The sequence below is a fragment of the Ipomoea nil genome, unplaced genomic scaffold (genome assembly GCF_001879475.1).
Source record: "Ipomoea nil cultivar Tokyo-kokei standard unplaced genomic scaffold, Asagao_1.1 scaffold1721, whole genome shotgun sequence".
In the NCBI taxonomy this organism is placed as follows: domain Eukaryota; kingdom Viridiplantae; phylum Streptophyta; class Magnoliopsida; order Solanales; family Convolvulaceae; genus Ipomoea; species Ipomoea nil.
Genome location: NW_017618149.1, coordinates 1284315 through 1309330, shown reverse-complemented (window position 1 = coordinate 1309330; position 25016 = coordinate 1284315). Strand labels below are relative to the sequence as shown.

General features: G+C 35.0%; 3 protein-coding genes across 6 annotated transcripts; 1 reads left to right on the top strand and 2 right to left on the bottom strand.

Annotated features, from left to right (window-relative positions):
• Positions 1-2594: 2594 nt before the first annotated feature.
• On the bottom strand, positions 2595-7315 carry LOC109191895. 3 transcript variants are annotated; one of them, XM_019342571.1, is made up of 5 exons: positions 6961-7315; positions 6577-6886; positions 5454-5613; positions 4207-4687; positions 2595-3004 (listed from the first exon to the last, which is right to left on the bottom strand). In XM_019342571.1, exons 1-4 carry the CDS (start codon positions 7135-7137, stop codon positions 4228-4230), a joined length of 1107 nt encoding a protein of 368 aa, XP_019198116.1. In that variant the 5' UTR covers positions 7138-7315; the 3' UTR covers positions 2595-3004; positions 4207-4227. The 3 variants fall into 3 exon arrangements, with proteins under 3 accessions (XP_019198116.1, XP_019198117.1, XP_019198115.1); XM_019342572.1 differs by having other exon boundaries at positions 2595-2987; XM_019342570.1 differs by lacking the exon at positions 2595-3004 and having other exon boundaries at positions 3957-4687.
• Positions 7316-13046: 5731 nt separating this feature from the next.
• On the top strand, positions 13047-15362 carry LOC109191896 (60S ribosomal protein L34-like). Its single transcript, XM_019342573.1, has 4 exons — positions 13047-13268; positions 13461-13540; positions 14814-14923; positions 15058-15362. The coding sequence occupies exons 1-4, from the start codon at positions 13190-13192 to the stop codon at positions 15149-15151; spliced, it is 363 nt and encodes a 120-aa protein (XP_019198118.1). The 5' UTR covers positions 13047-13189; the 3' UTR covers positions 15152-15362.
• A 2050-nt stretch (positions 15363-17412) lies between these two features.
• LOC109191894 (putative pentatricopeptide repeat-containing protein At1g74580) lies at positions 17413-24409 on the bottom strand. Of its 2 annotated transcripts, none has more exons than XM_019342569.1 (8): positions 24187-24409; positions 22307-22507; positions 19557-22049; positions 19407-19477; positions 19145-19339; positions 18845-19068; positions 18492-18512; positions 17413-17470 (listed from the first exon to the last, which is right to left on the bottom strand). In XM_019342569.1, the coding sequence occupies exon 3, from the start codon at positions 21957-21959 to the stop codon at positions 19623-19625; it is 2337 nt and encodes a 778-aa protein (XP_019198114.1). In that variant the 5' UTR covers positions 21960-22049; positions 22307-22507; positions 24187-24409; the 3' UTR covers positions 17413-17470; positions 18492-18512; positions 18845-19068; positions 19145-19339; positions 19407-19477; positions 19557-19622. The 2 variants fall into 2 exon arrangements, with proteins under 2 accessions (XP_019198114.1, XP_019198113.1); XM_019342568.1 differs by having other exon boundaries at positions 17418-17470; positions 18845-19020; positions 24200-24409.
• Between the last annotated feature and the right edge of the window lie 607 nt (positions 24410-25016).

Here is a 25016-nt window from a genome sequence, read left to right as displayed (position 1 = left end):
TTACGTGTATAAAGAGATCTTGATTTGTATTTAGTGTTAATTATAATTGAATCACACCTCAATTATAATTGGACTCCACATATGTAAAAAATGAAAAATTCTACATAAAATCAACATAGTTCTTACATTGATAAACTTTTTAAATGAATAAGTTTTATATTTTATAGTTAAAAAAATTAAAAATATTACATTGTATAGTTTTTTTTTTTAGATAGAAAACTTAATTCATTACATTGTATAGTTATATTTATATTTTAATAAAATTATATCTACTTAGTATCATAATATTAAAATAATATTTCTAAAATTATGTCGCACGAGAAAAATATTAATTTAATAATATAGTCACATCCAATCATGCTATCTTCCTCCAAAAGGCTGAACTCCAACCCTAAGGGCCCCCCACACCCCAGCCCGACAGAGCATTTGGGAGGATGTAAATCATGGTGACTCAACTGAACATGAACCACAGAGGCTAGACCGGTGCTCACTGCGCACAAGGAGCCCCTCTCACTTTGAGAGGTTGCTCCCACACTGCCGCTGGTGAGACTCGATCCCTGGTCATTCTTCCCAATCCAATCATGTTATCTTGGCTTGGCAGTTCGCAATGCAAATCATTCCATGGTGCAAAAGCAATAACAGGTTTTTTTTTTTTCTTTTTGGAAATAATAACAGGTTTTTTATATCAATGGAATTAATACCATACACAGGGCATAATTAGGAAGCAAGTGTATGAGAATTGTCAAACATTAAAGTACACCACAATTTGTATTGATTGATCCCACAATTATCATGATTATGATTATGACTTCCCACATACTAATTAAGTTTGCAAAATATTTACTATTTGTGTGTGTAAATTTCAATCAAATCCTAGTCTGCATGTGCACACAAGAAATCCAATCCAAACATTATGGCATTCTTGTGCCAATTTTTCCATATATGTTTCCAGTGAGATTTGAACCCCACATTGCCGCCATGACTTTTAGATCAAGCGACGAACCAACTACGCTAAACCTCGGGCTCCTTTTCTTTAACTATCAAGACTTACCTGATGGTAGGGATGAAAATTTCAATCCGCCCCGCGGATATCCATCTCCCGCATGGGTCATTTTTTATTTATTTATTTATTTATTTATTTTTTTAGTGATAGTGGATGGTGGGTCGGAGTGGGTCTTAAAAAAAGTAAACCCGCGATAACTTTTTACTATTTTTATAGTTATTTATATAAAAAAAAATTATAACTTCGTGTAACTTTTTACTATTTTATATCTAAACTACTAAGTTTATTTTTAAAAATTAACAATTTAATTATTATATTTAAATATTTTAATTATTTTATGTTTTAATATAACTAATGAATTTTATTATTTATTATGTGTAAGTAATTTAAATATTTTTTTAAAAAAAAATAAGATGATAAGTATTAGGTACCCAAAGTGGGCACCCGCACCCAGTGGGATGGGGGTAGATTTTGATAAAGTCCGCTCGATGCAAGTTGTTAAATTATGCTATGGAACCGTGTCCACCTTGCAAGGTGGACACGATTCCAAAACTGTCATAATTATGCATATAGAGTTCAAAAATTATGAATATAGAGTTTTGTAATTGTTCTGTAATTGTGAATATTAAGTTCAATAATTGTGAATATGAAGTTCATTGAACATAGAATTTTATAATTATGAACATAGAGTTCAGTAATTATGAACATAAAACCGTGTCCACCTTGCAAGGTGGACACGGTTCTAGGGCATAACAATTGATGCAAATTAGAGGTGGGGGTGGGTGGAGAAAATATAAGGTGAGTCGGGTGATGGATGTAGCACTCTCCGACCCACCCCGCCCATTGCATCCCTACCCGATGCTAACAATTTATAGACAGTTGTATGATGTAATATCTACCAAAACAATAAAACAATTCATAAATATGATCGGAAATTTGACCAATGAATCATCCAACCTTTTACACTCATTGGAATGGGATGGGATGTTCAACATTATCCAGATCCTGTTGTCAGACAAAAACCTCGTACCCAAAGGATATCTACCTCACATTTTCTTTTTAGGGTGATTTTGCCATCAAAAAATGACAACAGGAGCAAACCAAAATGGCCCAAAGCGGGCAGATTCCTGGTGCCCATCAACATTTGACCCTGTCTGCTGAGCCATTGAATCACCGTGGAAAGAAACAAACCAGCATGATGATTATAATTGTATTAAAAGATTGAATCTAATCAATTAGCGAGTCTAACTTATGTCAACCCATATGTTTCTCTTTTATTTTTCAATGTGAGACTCTTAACATTAGGAAACAATTTCATAGACCTTTCCCAATGCCTAAAATTTCACCGTTTCGTCCAAGAACCTGTCAAGATCAAACCTTAAATTTTGCAAAACAATTTGCACCTTAATAAGCATCAGTTCAGATAATGAGGTGATACTGACATACTGTACCATGGTTCCATATAATTCAAACAAAGCAGTTGCTCATTTATAGCCCACTGTTGTAGCAAGGCATCTTTGAAAAATCTCTCCTTATTTATTCACACCATAAGTTTCCCATGTTTAATGACGAAAAGGACAACAAATTTGCTTTCACTCGCAAGATTTTTTTTTAAAAAAAAAAACCAAAAAACAAACAACAAATACAAGATCACATGTTAAATGCAAGACTGGCCTTAATAAGCTGGCAGCCTGGCAAGAATACCAGAAACTGAAAATTTACCCAAGAGTCCTTCAGAAGAAATTAGAACTTCCCCAAAAGGTTGAATCCTCAACTCAAGACCCCACACCCTGGCTCGACAAAGCATTTGGGAGTATGTAAATCACAATAACTCAATGGATCAGCAGATAGGGCCAAATGTCGGAGCGTACAAAGGATTTGGCCATTTTTGACATAATCCCCACACTACCCCTTCCGAGTTTCGAATGTCTTTTCTCCCAAATACTTCTTATTGAACTAGTGAGTTAAGCCCATGCGGGCAATTCTGCAGTGAAATTAGAACGGCAGAATTGAAGTGAAAGGCATAAATGATAACTAATTTAAGTCATAAATCCCACCACAATTTCAGGTATTAGGATGAATAACAGAGAACTCCCTGTACCATCAAACAATGGGAAAATTTCATTTTTGGTCCTCTGACTATTATACATGAATCACATATGGTTCTTGACTATTAAAATTTTTTAATTAGGTGCGTGACTATGTAATTTGTATCACATTTGGTCCTTCCGTCCAATTTTCCGGCCAACTATTGCTGAAAGGAGCACTGCATTTGCTTCTTCCGGGAGGAGCACTTCCGACAACATTAGCCTGTGCTTGGAAACCTAGAAAATGATTTTTGAAAATCATTTTCCGGGTTTCTAGTGTTTGGCAAGGGGGAGAAATGATGGTCAACGGAAATTGATTTCTGGCCAATAGGAAAACAAGCCCATTTTCTGAAAAATGACTTCCCTTTTTTAGGGGGGAAGTCTTTTTCCGGAAAACCCAAAGTAACTTTTTTCCTGTTCTCCATCTTCTTCGTTGGTTTCCGTCGGGAACCCAAAGCAGTTTTACTGATTTCCCAACAGAAACCATTTACTAGTTTCCATTGGAAACCAGAAATTTTCGAAGCTGGAAACCAGATTATGAAACCATTGCTCTTTTTTAAAAATTGTTATAAATAATATTGATTTTGTAAATACAATTATGTTCATTTTTTGGAAAATGATCCAAACACACTAAGACAGTTTTCTGAAATGCAACCGAACACCGGAAAGGAAAATATTTTCTGGAAAATGACTCATTTTCCGGAAAACATTTTTCAAAAGTCATTTTCCAGGTTTCCAAACACACCCTTAATATATCTATTGGTCAAAACTGCATCAAAACTTGATTTGAAAATAATGCTTACAAGAATACGCACACACACAAAGAACACTACCTGTATTTTTCTCCCACAATTATGCACTGTTACTTTCAGTGGAAATGATGTGAAACTAAACATCTATCGAAAAGGTGTTTATATCATGAGTAGCAAGTATTAATGCAACCAAGCAATGGCTCAGTGGCTCGCTAAATACAGATATATTTTCGCTTATGTTTTCGTATAAACAAAACTGTCGTGTATAAAACAGGTGATACTCATACAAGGGTTAAACAATTAATCTTCATTACTAAGCAAGAAGGAAATTGTTTACCTCTGAAGCAAGAAGGAAATTGTTTACCTCTGAACTGGTTATCAGTCTTTAGCTCAAATACTCTTGTAAAAACCTGTAAAGCTCTTCAGCAACTTTCTCAGGATACTCCTCTTGGGGAAGAAGAGCACCTGGCACTTCAACATATTTGCTCACACCTTCGGCTTCCCGAAGGGCTTCCATCTCGGCTTTTGATCTCTTTGGTGAGCCTGAAGTTGAAAGAACTAGAATGGGTGTCCCTCCTTGCAATCCCGCAAAAAGTTGAACAAATTCCTCTCTGGACTTTACTGGGTCAAGTAAACCAGTCAAGAAAGCTGCAGGCACATAGCGAGCACCTTTCCGCGTTGTAAGTGCATATCGGCTCTCAATAATACTTGAGGTGACATTATCTGGATTCGCGTAAACATGGGATTTGTACTGTGACTCGATTGATTTCTCATTGCTAACGAGTACATTGTACATCATCCAACCAACAGCAGGAGCCCGAAAAGTTCCTCTAAGAAGACCATACCTATGAATTCATGAAAAATAAAAACCAAATGAAACAATAGAAAACATATAATATCAGCTTAGTCAAGAAAGAGAGGAGCTAGAACAAATTGTTTAGTCCCTCAAGTATAAGAACACATCCATTTTTTCTCTTGGACTTAAAAAAAAAAAAATGGATAGCATTAGTCCCTCAACTTTCAAAAAGTGGAAAATATTGATCCTTAAGTTAGAGTTTATGTTAAGAAAGATGCTTGTATTTGATGGATTCGAATGATTGGTACAACAAAGTATAAATACAAGGAACTTGAACTGTAAAAATATGACTCTTCATATAAGATATAGCTCTTGTACTCTAACACTCCCCCTCAAGTTGGAGCATATAGGTTATATGCGCCAAGCTTGTTACAAATACATTTTATTCTAGGACCTCTAAGTGACTTAGTAAGAATATCCACCAATTGATTAGTGGAGTTAACATGGCTTATAGTAATCAATCCTAATGTAGACCCTGTTTGGTAACATAGTTAACTTATAAGCCGATTTTTAACTTTTTTTACCACTATTAGCTGTTTGACTTAGTTAAACAGCCAATATGAGTGTTTGATTAATTAGTTTTTTGTAGCAACTTATTGCTCCAAAACGCTAAAATTCAAAAAGCTACTCAAAACAGCTTTTTCGATTAGCTTTTTGATAAAATCATTTTGCATGTAATCAGCTATCAGTTAACAGCTAATTAATACTATACGGAGATAGTTAAAAAAAGAACATGAGAAGGAACGTAGCCCTACCTTGTCTCCATATTAGAATCTCTACCAAAAACAATAGGAAGTGGCCCGGCCCAGGTTGGTGCAATAGCAGCAATGGCAGCTGGTTTCACTAAACCCTTCTTTGCAGCACGAACTGCAAGAGTAGCAGCATGCCCTCCTCCAATGACCACCAAGTCATTACCTAATACATTAGTTTAGAGGTATTACAGAGGACACTTCTAATCCAAAAATCTAGTAAGATTAAGATTCTAGATAACTACGTTGTCGAGATGCAAAAGAAATATATTAAGGAGGCATGGCAAAAGATTTTGGCTGGGGGCGTATCAGAAAGGAATCAGAAGCAGATTGGTGTGGAGGCCTAAGCCATTGTTAAAACTCTAAAGGACGCAGAAAGTGGATATGCAGATACGTCAAATCAATACCATACATTATATAACTCCCATAAAATAAACATGGTTCATACAAACTCTTTAGTACTTTATGTGGGTAGAAAGAATTGGGGAGAAAAAGAAATGGAAAATTTTTAAGTTTCTCTTGTTTGGATGAGTGAAAATGTCAGTAAAACATTATAAGGAGAAAGAATCCCATATCCTATCAAATATTCATTCCTTTCTCAACACACTCCACGTGAAAATTCTTCCCTCTCAATACACCTCCCTCTCCCCTTCTCATTTTCCACTTTCTCATCCAAACACTGCATTTTCTATCCATTTCCTTTTATCCCATTTCTTTCCCCTCACTCTCTACCCATCCAAACACAAAATAAGGTAAAATAATACTAGATGGACTACAAGGAATCTCTCCGTAAAACAAAATGAGCGAAAATTATGATCAGGAAATTGCTTGTTCTGACAGCAAGAGAATAAATTAAACTCACCAGTGCAATATATTCCTCACAAAACAAGAAACAATGCTGAGTAAAAAGTGAAATTATGGAGCATGAACATAATCAAAAGAATGCCAGGACTCATCAGATAATCAGTATTATGAGCTTAAACAATAACAAGTTAACAACTACAACCTCAGTCATCTACTAAGTAAAACTCTTTCTTCCATTCCCAATTCCAATTCCAATTCCAATCATCTATGAGTAAATTCAGGAACTCCATAAGCACCAAAAAAAAAAAAAACCATTTTTACTCACCTGAGTTGATTACAGGACCATCAGGTGCATTGATGAAATCAACCAAAAATTTCTCCATAACATCAGCATTGTAATCCAGCTTAGGCCTATCAGAGTATCCCAAACCTGGCCAATCCACAATGGTAGCCCTGTAACCATCTCGCCCTACAATGTCTTTGGCGACTGACCTCCATTCCTCCACAGTGCTAACATCAGAAATAGTTGGTATCATCAAAATATTCTTGGAACACCCATCTTTCTCCTCCTTTTCATGCGCCTCATAATATATACTCACGGAGTTCTCCTTATACTTCCATTGCCAAGTACTATTCTGCAAGAAAATCGCAGGGTTAAATAAATAACTTGTGAAATTTGATAATCAAGATTGGATTTTTTTAAAAATACCTTAGAAGATGCGGGAGGTTTATTGGAGATGGAGGTGCTTGAGTAGTCGAGGGAAGTAGAAGCCTCGATTCTAAGGGGCTTGTAGGCATGGAAGATTTGAGCTCGCAATGATCGGTGGGTTTTAGAGGCTATAGTTAAGGAAGATGATGGTAGGTGAAATACAGCATAGGAAGCCATGGATGATGAGATCGAGGAACTGAGCTGAGCAGAGCGATTCTGAGATATTTTTTGCTCAGCAGCAGTTTATTGACCGTTCAATTTCTTCTGGTTGAATTTAGACCAACGAACACCCTTAATTATTGCAATAATTATGCTTAACTGCATTGACATTTTAAAAAATAAAATGTGTACAATGTTCAATGTACACTTCACAGTTCACACAATCACACTTATAGTTAACGGTTGTGCTGCATAACCCGGCCCACCGACCGGCTGACGGCAAACTATTGTATGGACCATGGTCCACACAATGTTATGTGGACCATAATAAAATGTACATTTTTAATATACTAAATGTACATTATTTTTGTACTGAATGTACATTATACAATATAATGTACACTCAGAACAAAAATAATGTACATTCTCTGAATATAATGTACATTATTTTTGTACTGAATGTACATTATTTTTGTACTAAATGTACATTATTTTATAGTAGACAAAATATGGTCCACACAACTTGTGTGGACCATGGTCCATACAATAATGATTGCCGGCTGACCCGAACATTGAAAATGAATACGTAGTGGATTATGGGTTGGATGTTTTGGTTTTTAGATCTGATCTGTTTGAATATCTAAAATATCAGACATTGTTTTTTTTTTTTTTGAAAGTTACTAGCTCTGTTCATATACTTTGTCAACCTACTGAAACACGGCAAATTATGCCCTGGACCCGTGTCCACAATGAATTGTGGACACGGGCCCAAAACGACATCGTTTTTAAAAAAAAACGTGTCATTTAGTTTAAAAAAAAAAATCACGCGCATTTTGCTGTTAACGGCGTTAACGACGTTATTTTTTTTTTTTTATTATGAATGTACAGTTATGCCGTTATGAATGTACAGTTATGCAATTATGAAATTATGAATACAGAGCTCTAACATTATGAACTTACAATTATGAACATATATAGTGATAAAATTATGACCATGGAGCTTTAAAATTGTGAATATAGAGCTTCGAAGATTATGAATGTACAGTTATAGAGTTATGAATCTACAGTTATGGAGTTATGAATCTACAGTTATGAGATTATGAATCTACAGTTATGGAATTATGAATGTACAGTTATTGATCGAATTATGAACAAAGAGCTCTAACATTATGAACTTACAATTATGAACATATAGTGATAAAATTATGAACATAGAGCTCTAAAATTGTGAACATAGAGCTTCGAAAATTATGAATGTACAATTATGGAGTTATGAATGTACAGTTATGACGTTATGAATGTACAGTTATAGAGTTATGAACGTACAGTTATGGAGTTATGAATGTATAGTTATTAACATATAGTAATAAAATTATGAACATATACTTCTATAACAAAGTGATCTGAAATTAAAAAAAAAAAAAAAAAAAAAAAAAAAAAAAGGAGATAACAGTGCCTAACGGCACTGTTACCCGTGTCCAGCAAGCATGCTGGACACGGGTCCAAGGCATAACGATTGCTGAAACACAAAGAACCAATAACGCCTCCACTGAGACTCGAACTCATAGTCTTCCAAATGGAAGTCCAACCCGGATATATCAGACATTGTTTAGTTGTACAGTTGTACCCATATATATACTTCGTGTGTGGATTAATGGAAGCCCTAAATAATTTTTCGTCATTCTCGCGCATAGTCACTTGTCTAGTTCTATATTCCTCACTTCTCCTTCTCTCAATCTTTCATCTCCTCTCAACTCTAAATTCTCCTTGAGAGTCCGAGTGATTGTTATATATTTTACTTTGGTAAGAACATGCTCTGATAAGAACAAGGATTAAGAGGATAAAGTTGGATAGCACCCTCAAGGCGTGAACTAGATTCACTATTCTAAAAGTTTCTTATTAATCATTTACCAGAACAATATGACAAACAGATAAGAACTTTTGAGATACAATGGATGTGTAACAATTGAATTTGGTTGTTTGACAAATTTCAATCATAATAAGAGTAAATACAAGAGAATATTTGTCAATGTATGTTCTATAAAGAAGTATCAAAACTTCGATTAGAACAAGTTCCGCAAAATTAAAAAATAGGAAATAATTTCCTTCACCTATTTCCTAAGGAAATAAAGAAAATATATTTTCTTTAATCATTCCCACGTTACTGCCATTTTTTGCTGTATCTTTTTTAATGCATATAGTATACCATGCCTATTTATAGATAAATAAAGTGTCAATTAATGCAAGTTAATTGCCAACTTCATATGGATAAAACGTCAAATTTTGAAATGTCAAATTTTAAGGATAAAATTTATCTTGGTGACAAAAGGTGAAATCGTCTACTCCAGACGCTCTAACATTTCGACCCGACAATTTATGGAGAGATAAAACTTATATTGATGCATGGAGTAAAATTTTAGACAATAATTTAATTTGATGAGTCCACTCAAGTAGGCCCAAAGCTGGAGTTTAATTAACATGGACTCATTACTTGTACATTTGTACATACATATATGTGTACTACTCCATAATATTTAACATGCATTACGCGACTGATTTAATGTCCAATGTTTGTATTTAAATAAATAATTCAAAAAGTATGTCAATGCAATATTATATAGGAAAAATTCTTTATAGTTAGCATTAAAATAAATGTTTGCACTTTCTTAAAAACAATTATCTAAATATTTATACTTGGTATGGTATTAGGTAGTAGATACTACTTTGAGTTTGAATTACTCTAAGTTTTGTTAAATTAATTTGATTTTGGATAGGTTTGTCATAGTTTTCGTCTTCATTGCTTGTCCGCTTTTTTTTTTTTTTTTTTTTTTTTTTTTTGGTGTCTTATGTTCAATTGGGTTTACTATTGCTAGTTTGCAAAAAGAATATATTTGAATCTAAGATAGTTCAACAATATTATTGTTATTTTTAGGTGATTGTTGTTTCATATTCATAATTATATTGGATTTGAAGGTATTGGCTTTGCTGTATGAGTTGCAAACATTAATAGTGTCAGAAGAATGAGTATGTATTACTTGCACAAATTGAATGATGAAAATATGCCAAAAAGAAGTGATAGAGAATGGGCAAAACCATATCATCGGCGTATCTCTTTCACTTATATTTGGCGGATGACTAAGCTAAAGGGAGCCAATGATGGACACTACCTTCAATTTGATCGCCCAACCAAAAAACACTTGAAAGCTCGACAAATTTTCCAACGCTGGAGGAATCAATCTTGAAATCTGGTTCGTATGAAACTATAATTGTACAAAACTTTTTGCATTTGACATAACATAGAGGATTGAACCAGAAACATTGTTGTTATTAAGCATGAGCCACCACTCATCGTGGTGGAATCGGTTGAAGATGCAAATAGTACAGGCCAATTAAATGTCTTAGGAATCAAAGATCTTGGCTGGTGAGACTGTTGTCACTCCCTCTTCTCCTATGTTTGCTTCAATACTCCACAAGGTTGATGAAGTCACAATAGATGATAACCAATTAGATGCAGTTGGTGACTTCAACATCAAAGAATCAATATCAAGGTTGAATGAGTTTGGCAGTGGCATCAATTCTAGTGAAGTAAGTATCCATGTTCTACATGATGTTGGTTATGTTGTTCCGTGACAAGCTGTATGTAGATTAAAGCTAGGTTTATGCAGCAAAAGCTTCATGGAATCATAAAATCATGAAATTTTGTTTATATTAATTATGCAATTCTTTAGCTCTCATATAAGGGTTTGTACTAAATATTTCGAGTGGTGTGAGTCTTTTGGATAAAGAAAGTTTAATTTGCTTCATCAAATTCTCCATTTTAGTGCTAGGGAAAAATTAAATATGCAAAATCTCAAAAACAAAGTGATTCATTGACGCTTTTGTTTTCTAGATGCATTGATTTCACTATAGAAATGGTAAAAATTAGTGAACAAGAATGTGATATTTAATTGATCAAATTGATTGTAGGTGGACTCAAACCAGTGCTTGGAGAACTTTTGGCAACTCATCCAGGGTTGAAATTCTTACACTATGCACCTGAATTTCAAGAAAGATATGGTAGTTTCTTGCTTATTTATTTTGTATCTCTCAATTGTTTGATTTTTCCCCCTTTTTAGGAAGATTTTGATAAATGACACAGTTACTTTTAAAAATGAAAATATATTTTTTCAAAAGCATCTTACAATAATCTAATTAGTTATGTTACCTTAAAGAAATATATGCATAAAATCCCTAAATTGATTCCCTTATGCTAATATTTATAAAATTGACCCCATCATTTTTTAGCCATTGATAATCCTAGATGGATAGATCAAATTAGTCCACACTTATTATGAGAAACCTAGTTTAAAATGCGCTTCCTGGCAACATGGATGCAAATGATCAAGTGTCTCAAATTGACACACATTAAGCTTCGAACGTATGCACCTTAAGCTGAAAAATAATGCACCTTAAGCTTTAAACGGATGCACCTTAAGATTAAACGGATGCACCTTAAACTATAAAGTGACGCACCTTAAACTTTAAACTTACGCACCTTAAGCTATAAACTTACCCACCTTAAACTTTAGACTTACACACCTTAAAGTGTAAACTTAGACACCTAATGCTATAAACTTATGCACCTTAAGTTGAAAAATAATGCACCTTAAGCTTTAAATATACACATATTAAGAGTTAAACTGATGCACCTTAAACTAGAAAGTGACGCACCTTAAGTTTTAAACATACACACCTTAAGCTATAAACTTACGCATCTTAAGATGTAAACTTACGCACGTTAAACTTTAAACAAATTGAACGCGCATCACACGGTAATTACATACACATAATATAATAACTACAAATACATAAACTGTTAACTACATACACATAACATGCTAACTAATATCTTATGTGTCTGCAGTTACCATATTATGTACCTACGGTTAACAATTTATGTCTCTGTAGTTATCATGTTATGTGTCCATAATTACGATGTAATGTGCAACAAGTATATACATTATTAACTGAAGGTACAAAATGGGTTAACGACATACACATAATTTGTGGACAAGGGTGCACAATGCAATATGAATCATGGTTCATAGTATAACAATCAACAACTACTAAGACTCAATCATATATCCTTACCTACAATTTATCACCTAAGAGCATCATCAATAATTGTGATTTTTTTGTGTGGTTTTTTAGGAAACCAAGCTTATGTGGAGGAGATAGAGTGAAGAGAGAGAAGATTTGGGTGCACGCTGCAAGCACGTGATTTTTGACAATGAGGTGGGCCCCACCATATCGCAATAACAATGCCATTTATGGCGTGTGATGAGACGCAACACAACGCCCATTGGTGCATTAATCTAAAGATATTTTTTTTCCATATTTGTTTTGCTTTTTTTTTTTTTTTTTTTTTTTTCTTACATCACATCTTCTATCACCTAGTCACACATACAAAAACTCCTTAAAGATTATAACTATTGAAGATGCTCTAAGAGCATCAATATCAGTTTGGAATTATTCACATGAGCTTACTCGGAAAGAGAATAAACAAAGAGAAAAAAAGAAAACAGAAAAAAAAAAAAAGCTGACCATGTCAGTTTGGGAAAAGGAGAAAATGTGACCAGTGACAAGTTATTTTTAGTCTTACAATACATTTAGTCTTGTAATGCACTTTCTCTCACATGGTGACCCCACAATAAACCTAACCTTGCTGGAAAAATAACTTGCAAAAGAATTCTTTTCAAGACTTGCTATAAACTCCTCCTAGATTTATTGATCTAACATGAACCAAGTAATAACCTTTAGTGTGGATGCTATAAGAACTAACTAAATTGCACACACTTTGACACTCTAAAATAATACTTACCCTTGCCCACACTCTAAAATAACACTCTACATATGAGTGGTATATATAGTACATTCTTTTATTGCGCGTTGTGAATCCCAACCGTTGGGCTCAGAACTACAGCTGCCGTCCGATCTAGGTTACTTTAACACTTGGTTTAAAGTTCCCTCTAAAAAACGCCTTTGCTCTCCAAGCCTCGATCTAGAGAGAGAAAGAGAGAAAGAGCCGAAGATGGTGCAGCGCCTCACTTACCGGAAACGCCATAGCTATGCCACTAAGTCAAACCAGCATCGCGTAGTCAAAACCCCTGGTGCTCCTCTCCTCTTTTACACACATATATTTACAACAATAATGCAAATCTCTTATTTCTATACTGTTGATACAGTTTAAAATCTGGATTTTTTTTAAGGTTTATTTTGTATTTGTGAGCTTTTTACTTGAATTTTTTCATTTAAATTTTCTTTTACTGGAATACTTTGTTGAATTTGATTTAAATGTGCAGGTGGGAAGCTGGTTTATCAAAGCACCAAGAAGAGGGCTAGCGGGCCTAAGTGTCCTGTCACCGGAAAGAGAATTCAGGGGGTAATTTTAATCTCTTTTTTTTTCTTCAATTAAATGGGGAATTATTCCTACATTGATTTTGGTGTCAATATTGTAAGATGATATTCGAATGATCGATTGCATTAGCTGCTTCATAAACGATCCCCAACTAATTATAATTTCAATTACTTTTAGTATGTAGTATCTTTAGTGCAGTCAATTTATTAATTTGAGGTGATTTTAAACAGTTGAGATGTGATTTAGACCATTAGAGACACCTATCAAGTAAACAGTAGAGATTAGTGACTTCTTGGTAAGGGATTCATCTGCTTGAATTTCATTACCACTGCATTTTAGTTTTTCTATGTAGTTGATTTTAAGTGCTTGAAATGCCTTCAGTTTTATAGCTCTACAAATTTAAGCATTTCATATCAAGTTTCAGCTATGATAAGTATGGTCTTGCTACAAACAGTGCAGCTGTATGTTCATAGCTATGATGTGCTTGACTTGCTTTTGTTTAAACTTGAGATATACATATGCATCTAGCCAAGTGGCCCAAGTTACTTGATGTTTCCTAATCAATTATTACATGTATTTAGTTTTTTAGACCATTCCAGAGTGTAGCTTATTTAAGCTTCTTCTACTAGTAGGATTGTTTTCTTTACAGGTGTAACCTAGCAGTCCTAGCTGGGCCCGAGCACTATGATCTCGAGTTCGATTCAATATGTGAAGCTCAAAGCTTGGCTTGAACTTTACTGTGATCTATTTTAGGGCTTGGGTTTGACCGAAGACAATCTTTGAGCTGCTCTTGTTTTGCTTGAATTGGCTTGTTAGGGGCTTTTTGTAAATAGGAATAAAGTTGGTTAAAGATGTAATTAGATAGATATTTTTTGAATATATTTGAAATTGGAGTTGAGCTTGGGACTTATACTATTAACATTACATGTAAGATATATTGAAAATATAAAAGCTCTCTTAGGTTCAACTTGATACATAATGCTTGAGCTAGCTAGATGGTAACCTAATCAAATCTTAGTACTTGTTGAGATGAGTCTGTGTTGCTCGACTCATTAACATCCTGTGCAAAATCTTGCTCTTTTTTTTTTTTTTTTTTTTTTTTTTTTTTTCTTTTTGAATGGATGTACTGCTATCAGGAGGATTTTTTGCGCTTTGTTTTGCACTTCATCATTGCCCTCATTCGTTCCTTGAATTATTCAATCTATATTTATCTCTGCAGGACTTAACCTATTACTATATTTGACAGTTTGTGTAAGAAATTGAGACAAGCTAATGACATGGTGTTTGGTTCTTTCAGATTCCTCACTTGAGACCTGCAGAGTACAAGAGGTCCAGATTACCTAGAAACAGGAGGACTGTCAACCGTCCCTATGGGGGTGTATTGTCCGGGGGGGCTGTCAGAGAGAGGTTTGTTCTCATGATATTTGTATTCTTCCTCCATTTCTAGCATCTTTCGGTTGTCAGAAAAAGTCATTACAATGTTCACTCCAATCTCATAATTTTTGTCATCCCAATCGTTGTTGAATTCATGCTGATTTCAGGATTATCCGAGCCTTCTTGGTAGAGGAGCAGAAAATCGTTAAGAAGGTTTTGAAGATCCAGAAAACTAAAGAAAAACAGGCTGCCAGGAGTTAGATTAGATTCTTGAGAAATTTGGACCATGAGTTTTGGAAAACATTTTGACATTCAAAATTGCTGAGTTGTGTATTTTGTTACTTTGAGGGTATTGCTACACAACTTGCATGAATATTTTCCCCTTTTCATTTTTAGTGAGTAGATTTTATGTACAACAACATTCTGAGATTGATTTTCATTTTCTATCAGAGGATTATTAATTTTATTATTATATCACAGGTGAACCTCTGCTTCTTGGGTTCAGTAATCAAATTCACATCTAGGTGTTACAAAGTAGCTTTAATTTCTAAGGATATCAAAACTCAAGTAGTACTCAAGATATTTCTATATTTTCAAAAATATCAAAATGTGACACTTACATGAAAGAAATCGTTCAAAATATACATAAGACCACATTAAATAGTAAAGTATAAGTAAATTCAATTAAAACACATTATGTATTTAGACAAAACACCAAAATATGTAAATAAATTAAAAAACTGAAGTGCGATGATTTATGTGTTCATTAATAGTGCTTTCCGTAAGATGATTATTTTCTATTCTAGACGAGGGTCCTTTGGGTGGTTTTAGAATACTAAAACAACATGAGAAGACACCCTTTCCCATGAATCACTTAAATTAGAGTGCACAGTCGAAAACAAAATGATGGTTAATTGCTCAAGTAACATAGTTAAACACACAATAATATCATATAACAAAGTTATTATTGAATGGATATTTGATTCAGGTTATCTTACATAACTTCAAAAATACGAATAAGGTAATAATATCATATGCCCTTGTTTGGTTCAAGGGAATATATATAAGATGTGATTCCAACTAGGAGGAAGGGGAGACACTACTCAAAAAGACAAAAACTCAGAGCATTACAGTTGTAGGTCAATCAATTGGTTGAAAACTTGAAGTTAGCCTGCTTAAGCACTTGAAACATTGAGACCAGGTTGTGGTGAGGAATAGCAGTTTGTTTGATCACAGGTACCTCCATTAGACTTGTCACCCAAGAATGTAAAATGGGGTTCCTCATTGGATCAAGAATCTGAGTCCCAATCTCAAACCCTTCTTCATAGGCCTTGTCTGCTCCAAACAATGAAAAAACCAGTATATCCAGGAGCCCCAACTCCCTGCTGCCATGGACCCTGCTGGGAAACAAATCCTTCATTCCATCTTCTAGAACTCTCAGTTTCACGTACCATTCCTCGCATGCTTCTCCAAATCCTTCTTCCCCTGCAGCATTGATCATCTTGTACCTGGATACTGCTACCTGGCCAGGAAATGGAAATATGAAACAAATGAATTCAAGGACTTAAAAACAGTGAAGTCATACATAGGAAAACATTTATATTAGAGTTAATATCCAATTTAGTCTATCGATTATAGTGGTTTTTATCAATCTAGTCATAAATGTCTTTTTTTTTTTTTTTGTATTTAATTGGGTCCTGAACTTCAATGGTTTTTCTTAATTGGCGGTTAGAATCAAAGACTAAATTGAGAAAAACTAACAAGGTCGAGAACTAATTGAGTATTAACCACTATAGTCAGTACTAATTTGGGTAAAACCACTATAGTCGAAGACTAAATTAGGTATTAATAGAGGGAAATTTACTAAGCTACAGTTACAGAGGACACAATTAGGGAAAACCATCAAAGTCGAGAACTAAATCAAGTTCCCTGGTTCGATAGGCAGTATTTGGGAGAAGATACCAAGGTTCAAAACTCGGCAACGACAGTGTGGGGATTACGCCCAAAGTGGGCAAATCCCTTGTGCTCAGCAGCATTTGGTCTTGTCCGCTAAGCCATTGAGTCACCGTGATTTACATCCTCCCAAACGTTCAGTCGGGTCTTGGGGTTGGAGATTCAACCTTTTGGAAGAAGAAAAACCACTACAACTGGAGATTAAATTGGGTATTTAACTCATTTATATTATATCTCACCTGGTTGATATAATCAGCCCAGAATCTGACTACTGCTCTTTCATAAGGATCCTCTGGAATGAGGCGAGGCTTGTTCTTCCATGCTTCATCGATGTATTCCAGGATGACCAGAGATTCAGAAAGTGGGTTTCCATTGTGGACAAGAACTGGGACCTTCTTGTAGACAGAGTTGTATTGCAGGAGCAAGGAACTTTTGTTGAGCAGATCTTCTTCAACATATTCAAAAGATATGGCTTTGATTTTTAGAGCTAACTCCACTCTCTTCATATAGGGACTTGCCCACATTCCATGTAGAGTTACTTTGTTCTCCTCTGCCATGGGATTCAGATCACTCAAAGAATGCAAATGGAGGAGAGCAATGGTGGTGGTCAAGATTAAGCCATAAATCCTGGAAGATGTTTGAATTATTAGGTACAGAAGCTGGATACATACCATGTTCAAGATTCCCATTATCTAAGAGTATCCCCATTAGTGAATTTAATAGGTTTTTTCATGCTTTCAAAAAAAAAAAAAAGGTTTTTTCAAAAATAAAAAATAAAAAATAAAAAATCAAGCTATGGTTTTTAGACTAATGGGGATGGTGTTTTTTAGGGAGTTTTTATTACTGCAAGGATTGATTTTTAGTGGGGTCCGCATGAAAAGAGAAAAGGAGAAAAAGAAACCAAGAGAAGCAAGTTGAGCACAATATTCGCTCCCAATAGGCGCGTGCAACACGCCATGCTGGACGCGTAATACTAAACTTTTTACTTTTTTTATTATTTTTAATTTTTGTCAGATTTGTTTTTTTAATCTTTTCCTTTTTCTCTCTTTTTTTCTCTCTCCTAGTTGGCACATCAAAAAAAAAAAAAAAAAAAAAAAACTATAACTAATGAGGTTGCTATATCTCTATCACATCTTGTAACTATGGTGGTCATGTGCCTTATTGATGATAGTCAACCACTGCCATTATGGCATATTAGCATCCCCATGAATATAAAAATTTATGTCCAAGTTGCCATTATTTATATGCCCCAATTTTTACTTTTGAGTCCTTACAATTAGAATGGAAATTAATTACTCTATTATATTTTGCTTGTGTAATGGCATGGAGAAGTGTTGGGTCAAATCTGTCAACTAAACAGGAGTCAGGATGGCATCGGTAATTATTCTCCATATGTACTTAACAATCTAACTGGAGTTTTTTTTGGGGGGGTTTTGAGATGCCATGTAAGATAGTGGGGTAGGGAAAAAAAGAAATACAAAACAAGAAAATTCGAAAAAAAAAAAAAAAAAAAAAAAAAGTGGGAGCGGCAAGTGCACCCAACACGCACCTGCAGGATGCAACAGGCTTTTAACTTCTTTTTTTTCATGCCAATGGTCCCACAAAAAACTTCAATTTGCATGAGATAAATTTTTCTCTTTCCTCTCACCTCCACCTAGACTAAAAAGATCTGCATAAACCAAGAAAAAATCACTAATATAGATGCTCTAACCTGTTAGTGACAAGACGTCTCCTTTAATATTTACACAAATGTTATGGGAAAGTGTACTCTTTAGGGAGTATTACTTCTGTCATATATTTTGAGTTACAGTACTCTCAATCTATTTCCTACCCTCTAATATGTATTTTGATCATTAGTTCAAGAGATTGACTCACTTTCTTTCCTCTTTATGTTTTTCTTTTTGGGTAAAAACACACTCCCTTTCTCTTCTCAAATTACTATACTATTATTCAAGCAAATTAAGATGGTTACATAAAGACAGGCAGATGGTGAAATCACACCTTTGCATCCATGTTGTCCACCGTGATTAGGCGTATTTCTGATGGGCACAACAAGAACTGGTTCCCATGACATTCTCACTGTGTCAAACCATTTCCTTGGCCACAGTTCCCCTTGGGGCAGATGCGTATATCAAACGACTTCCTTCTTTGATCCCGATAGACAATGGTACATTCAACTGCTTAGATACCAAATGCAGGATGGTTAACAGATTGCAATAATTCTGCTGTAATTTCAAATGTTTTTCTTTTACAGCTCGTTTGGTTCACAAAATGAGAATATAATAGAGGAATAGGAATCACCTTTGCACCAGCAGAAGACTGAGAATTGTCAGAAAGAAGAGCATTCTAACACCGCTCTTTACAGAAGGTTCATTGTTTATTTGCTCTTTTACGCAAAGAAGGTGGCAATTACATGGATAATCTTCCTTCTCTGAATTGTCTCCGAGATAGGCAGAAGGACTTTCAAGTGTGCACCAGCCTTCTAGATTTGCTTCCCTAGATATCATTACCACTATCAGAAAGTAAACAAACAGAAGATATAAGAATGAGTATAGTCAATTACCTGCTATGTATGCTGCTGTCGGATAAACTAATTAACTTTCTTGTAAGCTGTTTTTCATTGCTCACCTGGCCCTGAAAGGCTGAAACAGTAACATGACTAAGTAATTTTCATTTCTCAATTAACGTTAAATACAAATTCAGAGATTTTTACCATGTATCTTAAGGACGACTGTTATATAACCCCTAACAACAGAGCAGACATTTGAGTTCGAGCTTGTCATATGTGCACTCTCTCCCTATAATCCAATAGTTCATCATTTGCTGCAGCAAATTTACTCCTCTGATGCCTCAGTTTCATAAGCTTCTTATCTCTAATGGCATCATATAAGAGTTCATATGCATAATAGTTGATATGGTTATTCTTCAGCAAGTCTTCAAGAACAATCTTGGGTGCTGCAACATTCTTTTTATCAGCTTCAAAAATTGAATGCACAGCATCGGGAACAATACCCTTTTGCACCATAAGGCGAATGGTACAAACTGCCTCACGCAGTCTATGCTTCATGGATAGGCAATTGATCACTTGTCCAAATGTTGCTAGTGACGGCAAAAACTCCTTTTCGATGTTGTCAAGGAGGAAGCGATAACTAGAATTGCAGTCTCCTTTCTTGCAAAAACCATCTATCATACAACGGTAGGTATAGTTGTTAGGGACACAACCATTTTTACTCATCTCAGAAAATAGCAATTCAGCCATGTCCATTTTTAACTTCTCAGAAAAAGCATTTATCATAATATTGTATGTCGCGGTTGTCTGAGAAAGTTTATATTGCCTCTCCATTCTTCGGAACAACTTATAGCCCCCATCCAAATCCCCATTTTCACAAAACCCATTAATCAATGTGCCAAAAACCACAACATCTGGAGACAGACCCTTGCTTTCGATTTCCTCAAGCAAATCAAAAGCTCTTGTGAATTTTCTAGATCTACACAAGCTCTCCATAAGTATATTATAAGTGATAATGTTTGGATCGCACCCCTTTTCCACCATCACTTTAAACATTTCCATAACTTCATCAGAACTCGAGGCCTTGCAGAGGCCATTTAACACTGTATTATATGTTATAACATCCGGAGCAATACCATGTTCCCACATGGTGTTTAAAATTTCAATCGCATCAGCCAATTTTGACAGCTTGCAGTAGCCATCAATCAGAGTGTTGAAGGTAAAAATGTCAGGAAGAATCCCCTTGTTCATTGCAATATTCATGACATCAGTGGCATCAGATACACAGCCCATCTTACACAATCCATTTATGATTGTGTTATATGTCCACGTATCTGGGTTGCATCCTTTTTCTGGCATCTCATTCATTAACTGGAAAGCTTCCAAAATAAGCCCATGCCGACAAAGCCCCTTGATTAATGTGTTATAGAGAATTACATTAGGCTTGATACCTTTGCTTGTCGCTTCATGAAATAAGCTTATGGCCCTGTCTATATCTCCATTTTCACATGACCCATATATTAGGGAAATGTATGTAAACTGGTCAGGCACAAAACCTTTGTAGGCTGCATCGTTAAGAACTTTATCTGCATTCTGTACCATTCCAAGTTTGCAGTATCCATCGATTATTGTGTTGTATGCGAAAGCATCAGGCTTAAAACCACTGTTCACCATTTTATACAAACAAGACTCGGCCTCCACAACCTTTAAGCTCTTACATAAGCCACATATAATTGTATTATAAGTAACAACATCGGGAGTAAAACCTCCCCTTTCTGCACTGTCTAACATCTTCACAGCCTCATCTAGTTTTCCATTTCTACAAAGGCCTCGAATAAAGATATTAAACGTAAACAAATTTGGGAAAACTCCTCTTTTAAACACCTTGTTAAGAAGTCTTCCACTTTCTTGGACATCCCCCTTCTTACAAAGCGTGTGTATAAGCTTATTAAATGTAGTAACATTAGGAATTATTCCAATTCCAAGCATCTCCTCAAATAGTTCATTTGCTTCGACTTGGCAATTCGCTTCATAAAATCCACCTATTACAGTACAATATGCAACTGCATTGAATACACATCCTTGGGACAACATATTATGCAGAAGCCTCAAAGCAACATGAGGCCTATTTGTGTGGCAAAACGACTTAATCCTAATGGTAAAAGTATACACATCAGGAGTGATCCCCTTGTCTCTCATCCTCATATAAACTTTATGTGCTTGGTTAAAGTACCCATGTTCAATCAATATATTCATAATAGCATTATATGACTGCACAGATGGCTCACAGTTATAAAAATCCATCCTCTCGAACACATCAATTGCCTCTTGAATCCTCCCTTTCTTGCCATAACTTCTAATGACACTAATATACACACCCTCCAACAATCCATTATCAGAAATTTTCCTCATCTCCTCAACCAGATGTTCCATAGCCTCAAACTCCCCATGGTGACCCAGCTTTTCAATCATGCATTTGTAAGTAAACAAGTTATGCTTAAATCCGTCATCCTTTTTCACAGCATTGAACATTTCCAATGCTTTCAATGGGTTCTTTTGGCATCTTATGACAGCTGCTACATGTTTAGGAAGCACAGCAGGACTCATTCCCAAGTTACTGCTAATATTCTAATTGATAATTCGACAAAACTCCATCATACACATTTCAATATTTATGATTTCACTTGTTTTAGTAACCTGAAATAATAGACAAAAGTGCAAACAATCAAAACACGGCATACATTATATACAGAAAACACATACAAACAAATCATCAAAAATATGGGGGTAATACACATTTCAATATTTATGATTTCACTTGTTTTAGTAACCTGAAATAATAGACAAAAGTGCAAACAATCAAAACACGGCATACATTATATACAGAAAACACATACAAACAAATCATAAAAAATATGGGGGTAAGGCCAATCAAGATGGCTAAGGATACAAACTTGTAACCACAAGGTCATGGGTTCGAATCCCAACTCTCTTGGTTTGAACTAGTCAGCTATGTGCAACTTAGGTTGGATTACTCTCTTGTGGTCGTTGCCAGATCACAGGGTGGCGCTTACCCTCGGGTACTGGTAGTAACTGTGGATTTCCCTCGTCACCCCAAATCATCAAAAAGATTTCGTGTTTTGAAGTATAATTACCTGAACACCATTGAGGAAGAAATGCGGGAAGGAGGGCGTGGGGACGGCCTAGGGTTCTGAATCGAACCCTGAAAATTGAATGCGAAGAAGCAAGTCTACTGCTACTGTATAGCGAGGTTTAAACAAACAGAATGCACCCGTTCAATCAAATAAAGCCATGTCACCATCAAAAGTGAAGAATGACGATTAATGATGACATGGCATAAATTTACTTGGGCGTATAGTTCTTCTTTATTTTGTGCAGAGCACAGGATCAAGTTTGTTCCACATTTGAAACTTGATCACTTGAGAGTAGGGGGTGGACGTTTCGGTTTTCAGTTCGGTTTTGAAAAAATGAAACCGTTTGGTTACAGTTCGGTTTGAAAAGGTTCAGTTTCGGCTCGGATTTAGTTCGGTTCGGTTTGGCATCATTTCAGCAACTAAAAACTTTTAGCAAAATCATACTGCATTAGCAGTTCTTCTCAAGCTCAATCAATACTTGAGAGCAAAACAATTTCATGAAGGAACAAAAATATATATGATTTTGAAGTGCCCACATGTTTCTTAAAATCAAAATAAATAGAAATGAACTTAACTATGGGCAAAGCAGACTACATCAGTTGCTTCTTTACAGCTTTACTTACTATTTGACAAACAATCCCAACTTAAGGAAACATAAAGTTGCATTATCTCAAAGGAAACTCAAAATTATATAAATCAAATTAAATTCTTAAGATTTTGAAACACAATGCTGCCCAGCATTCCCCAGACAAATGCTGCTAGCCTGATCAGTCCCAAAGAATGCCTTAGCAAACACAGTTGTGACAAATAGAGTGATGATGAATGAAACCGTGAGGGCAATTGCAGACTCTATTTACTATTGAGTAGTAGAAGCAGATTGGTGTGGAGGCCTAAGCCATTGTCAAAACTCTAAAGGACACAGAAAGTGGATATGCAGATACTGAGATACATAAAATCAATACCATACATGATTATAACTCCTATAAAATAACAATACGTGCTTCATACAAACTCTGTAGTACTGTATGTGGGAAGAAAATGAAATGGAAAATTTCTAAGTTACTCCTGCTTGGGTGAGTGAAAATGTCAGAAAAACATTTACGGAGAAAGAATTCCATATCCTATCAAAATATTCATTCCTTTTTCAATACACTCCGCAAGGAAATTCTCCCCTCTCAAAACACCTTCTCTCTCTCTCCCCTTCTCCTCATTTTCCATTAACTCATCCAAACACTACATTTCCAATCAATTTCCTTCTATCCCATTTCTTTCCCCTCACTCTCTATCCATCCGAATACAAAATAAGGTAAAATAGTACTAGATGGACTACAATGAATCTCTCAGTAAAACAAAATGAGGGAAAATGATGATTAGGAAATTGCTTGTTCTGACAGCAAAACGATAAATTAAACTCACCAGTGTAATATTCCATTATTCCTCATAAAACAAGAAACAATGTTGAGTAAAAAGTAAACTTATGGAGCATGAACATAATCAAAAGAATGTTAGGACTCGTCAGATAATCAGTATTATGAGGTTAAACAATAACAACTACAACCTCAGTCATCTACAAAGTAAAACTCTTTCTTCCATTCCCAATTTCAATTCCAATCATCTAGGAGTAAATTCAGGAACTCCATAAGCACCCAAAAAAAAAAAAAAAAAAAAAAAAACCTCACATGAGTTGCTTACAGGACCATCAGGTGCATTGATGAAGTCCACCACCAGTTGTGGCGGTGTGTCGGCGGTATCAGCGGTCGGCGATCGTTGTGTCTACTGTCATCGGGCGGTGGCAGTACAGAGCAGGCGACCAGCTGAGCAGCGAGAAGTAGAGAACTGAGAAGGGATGGGCAGAGCATGGAGAGGCGCAGAGCTGAGTTGGGTAGGGTTTTTCTGGTTAGTTTTTTTTGTTCAACAACTTATTTTCTCCAACTATTGTGGGAAAATGGTCAAATATGCCCCAAAACTTTACACCAATAGTCAATTAGACATCTAAACAATAAAAAAAAATAATTAAACCCTCAAGCATGTCAAATTGAGTCAACAAAATCCATAAACCGATAAATGACATGTGATTACTGGTCATTTTAATTCCAGCGAAAAAAATCGGATTTGATTTTAATCTATGTTTAATATGAGATGTTGATTTTAATTAGAAGGGTTGAGATTAAACCTCATCTTTTATTGGAAGCCTATTATCGCATTTGAATATATACATATATATATATATATATATATATATATATATATATATATATATATATATATATATATATATATACACTAGTTTTTTTACGCGCATTGCGCGATTGAGATAATGCCCAATGTTTTTCTTAAATAAGTATTTTAAAGTATATCAAGACAAAATTATATTATAATTGGTCATGCATAGATAATTGAATGTTGAATTTGCGTATTTAAATTGATAATTCTAAGTTTAATTTACAAATGCAAGATAGATAATATAGTCAATATTGATTATAATTGTCAATAAAATAATTGTATGGGT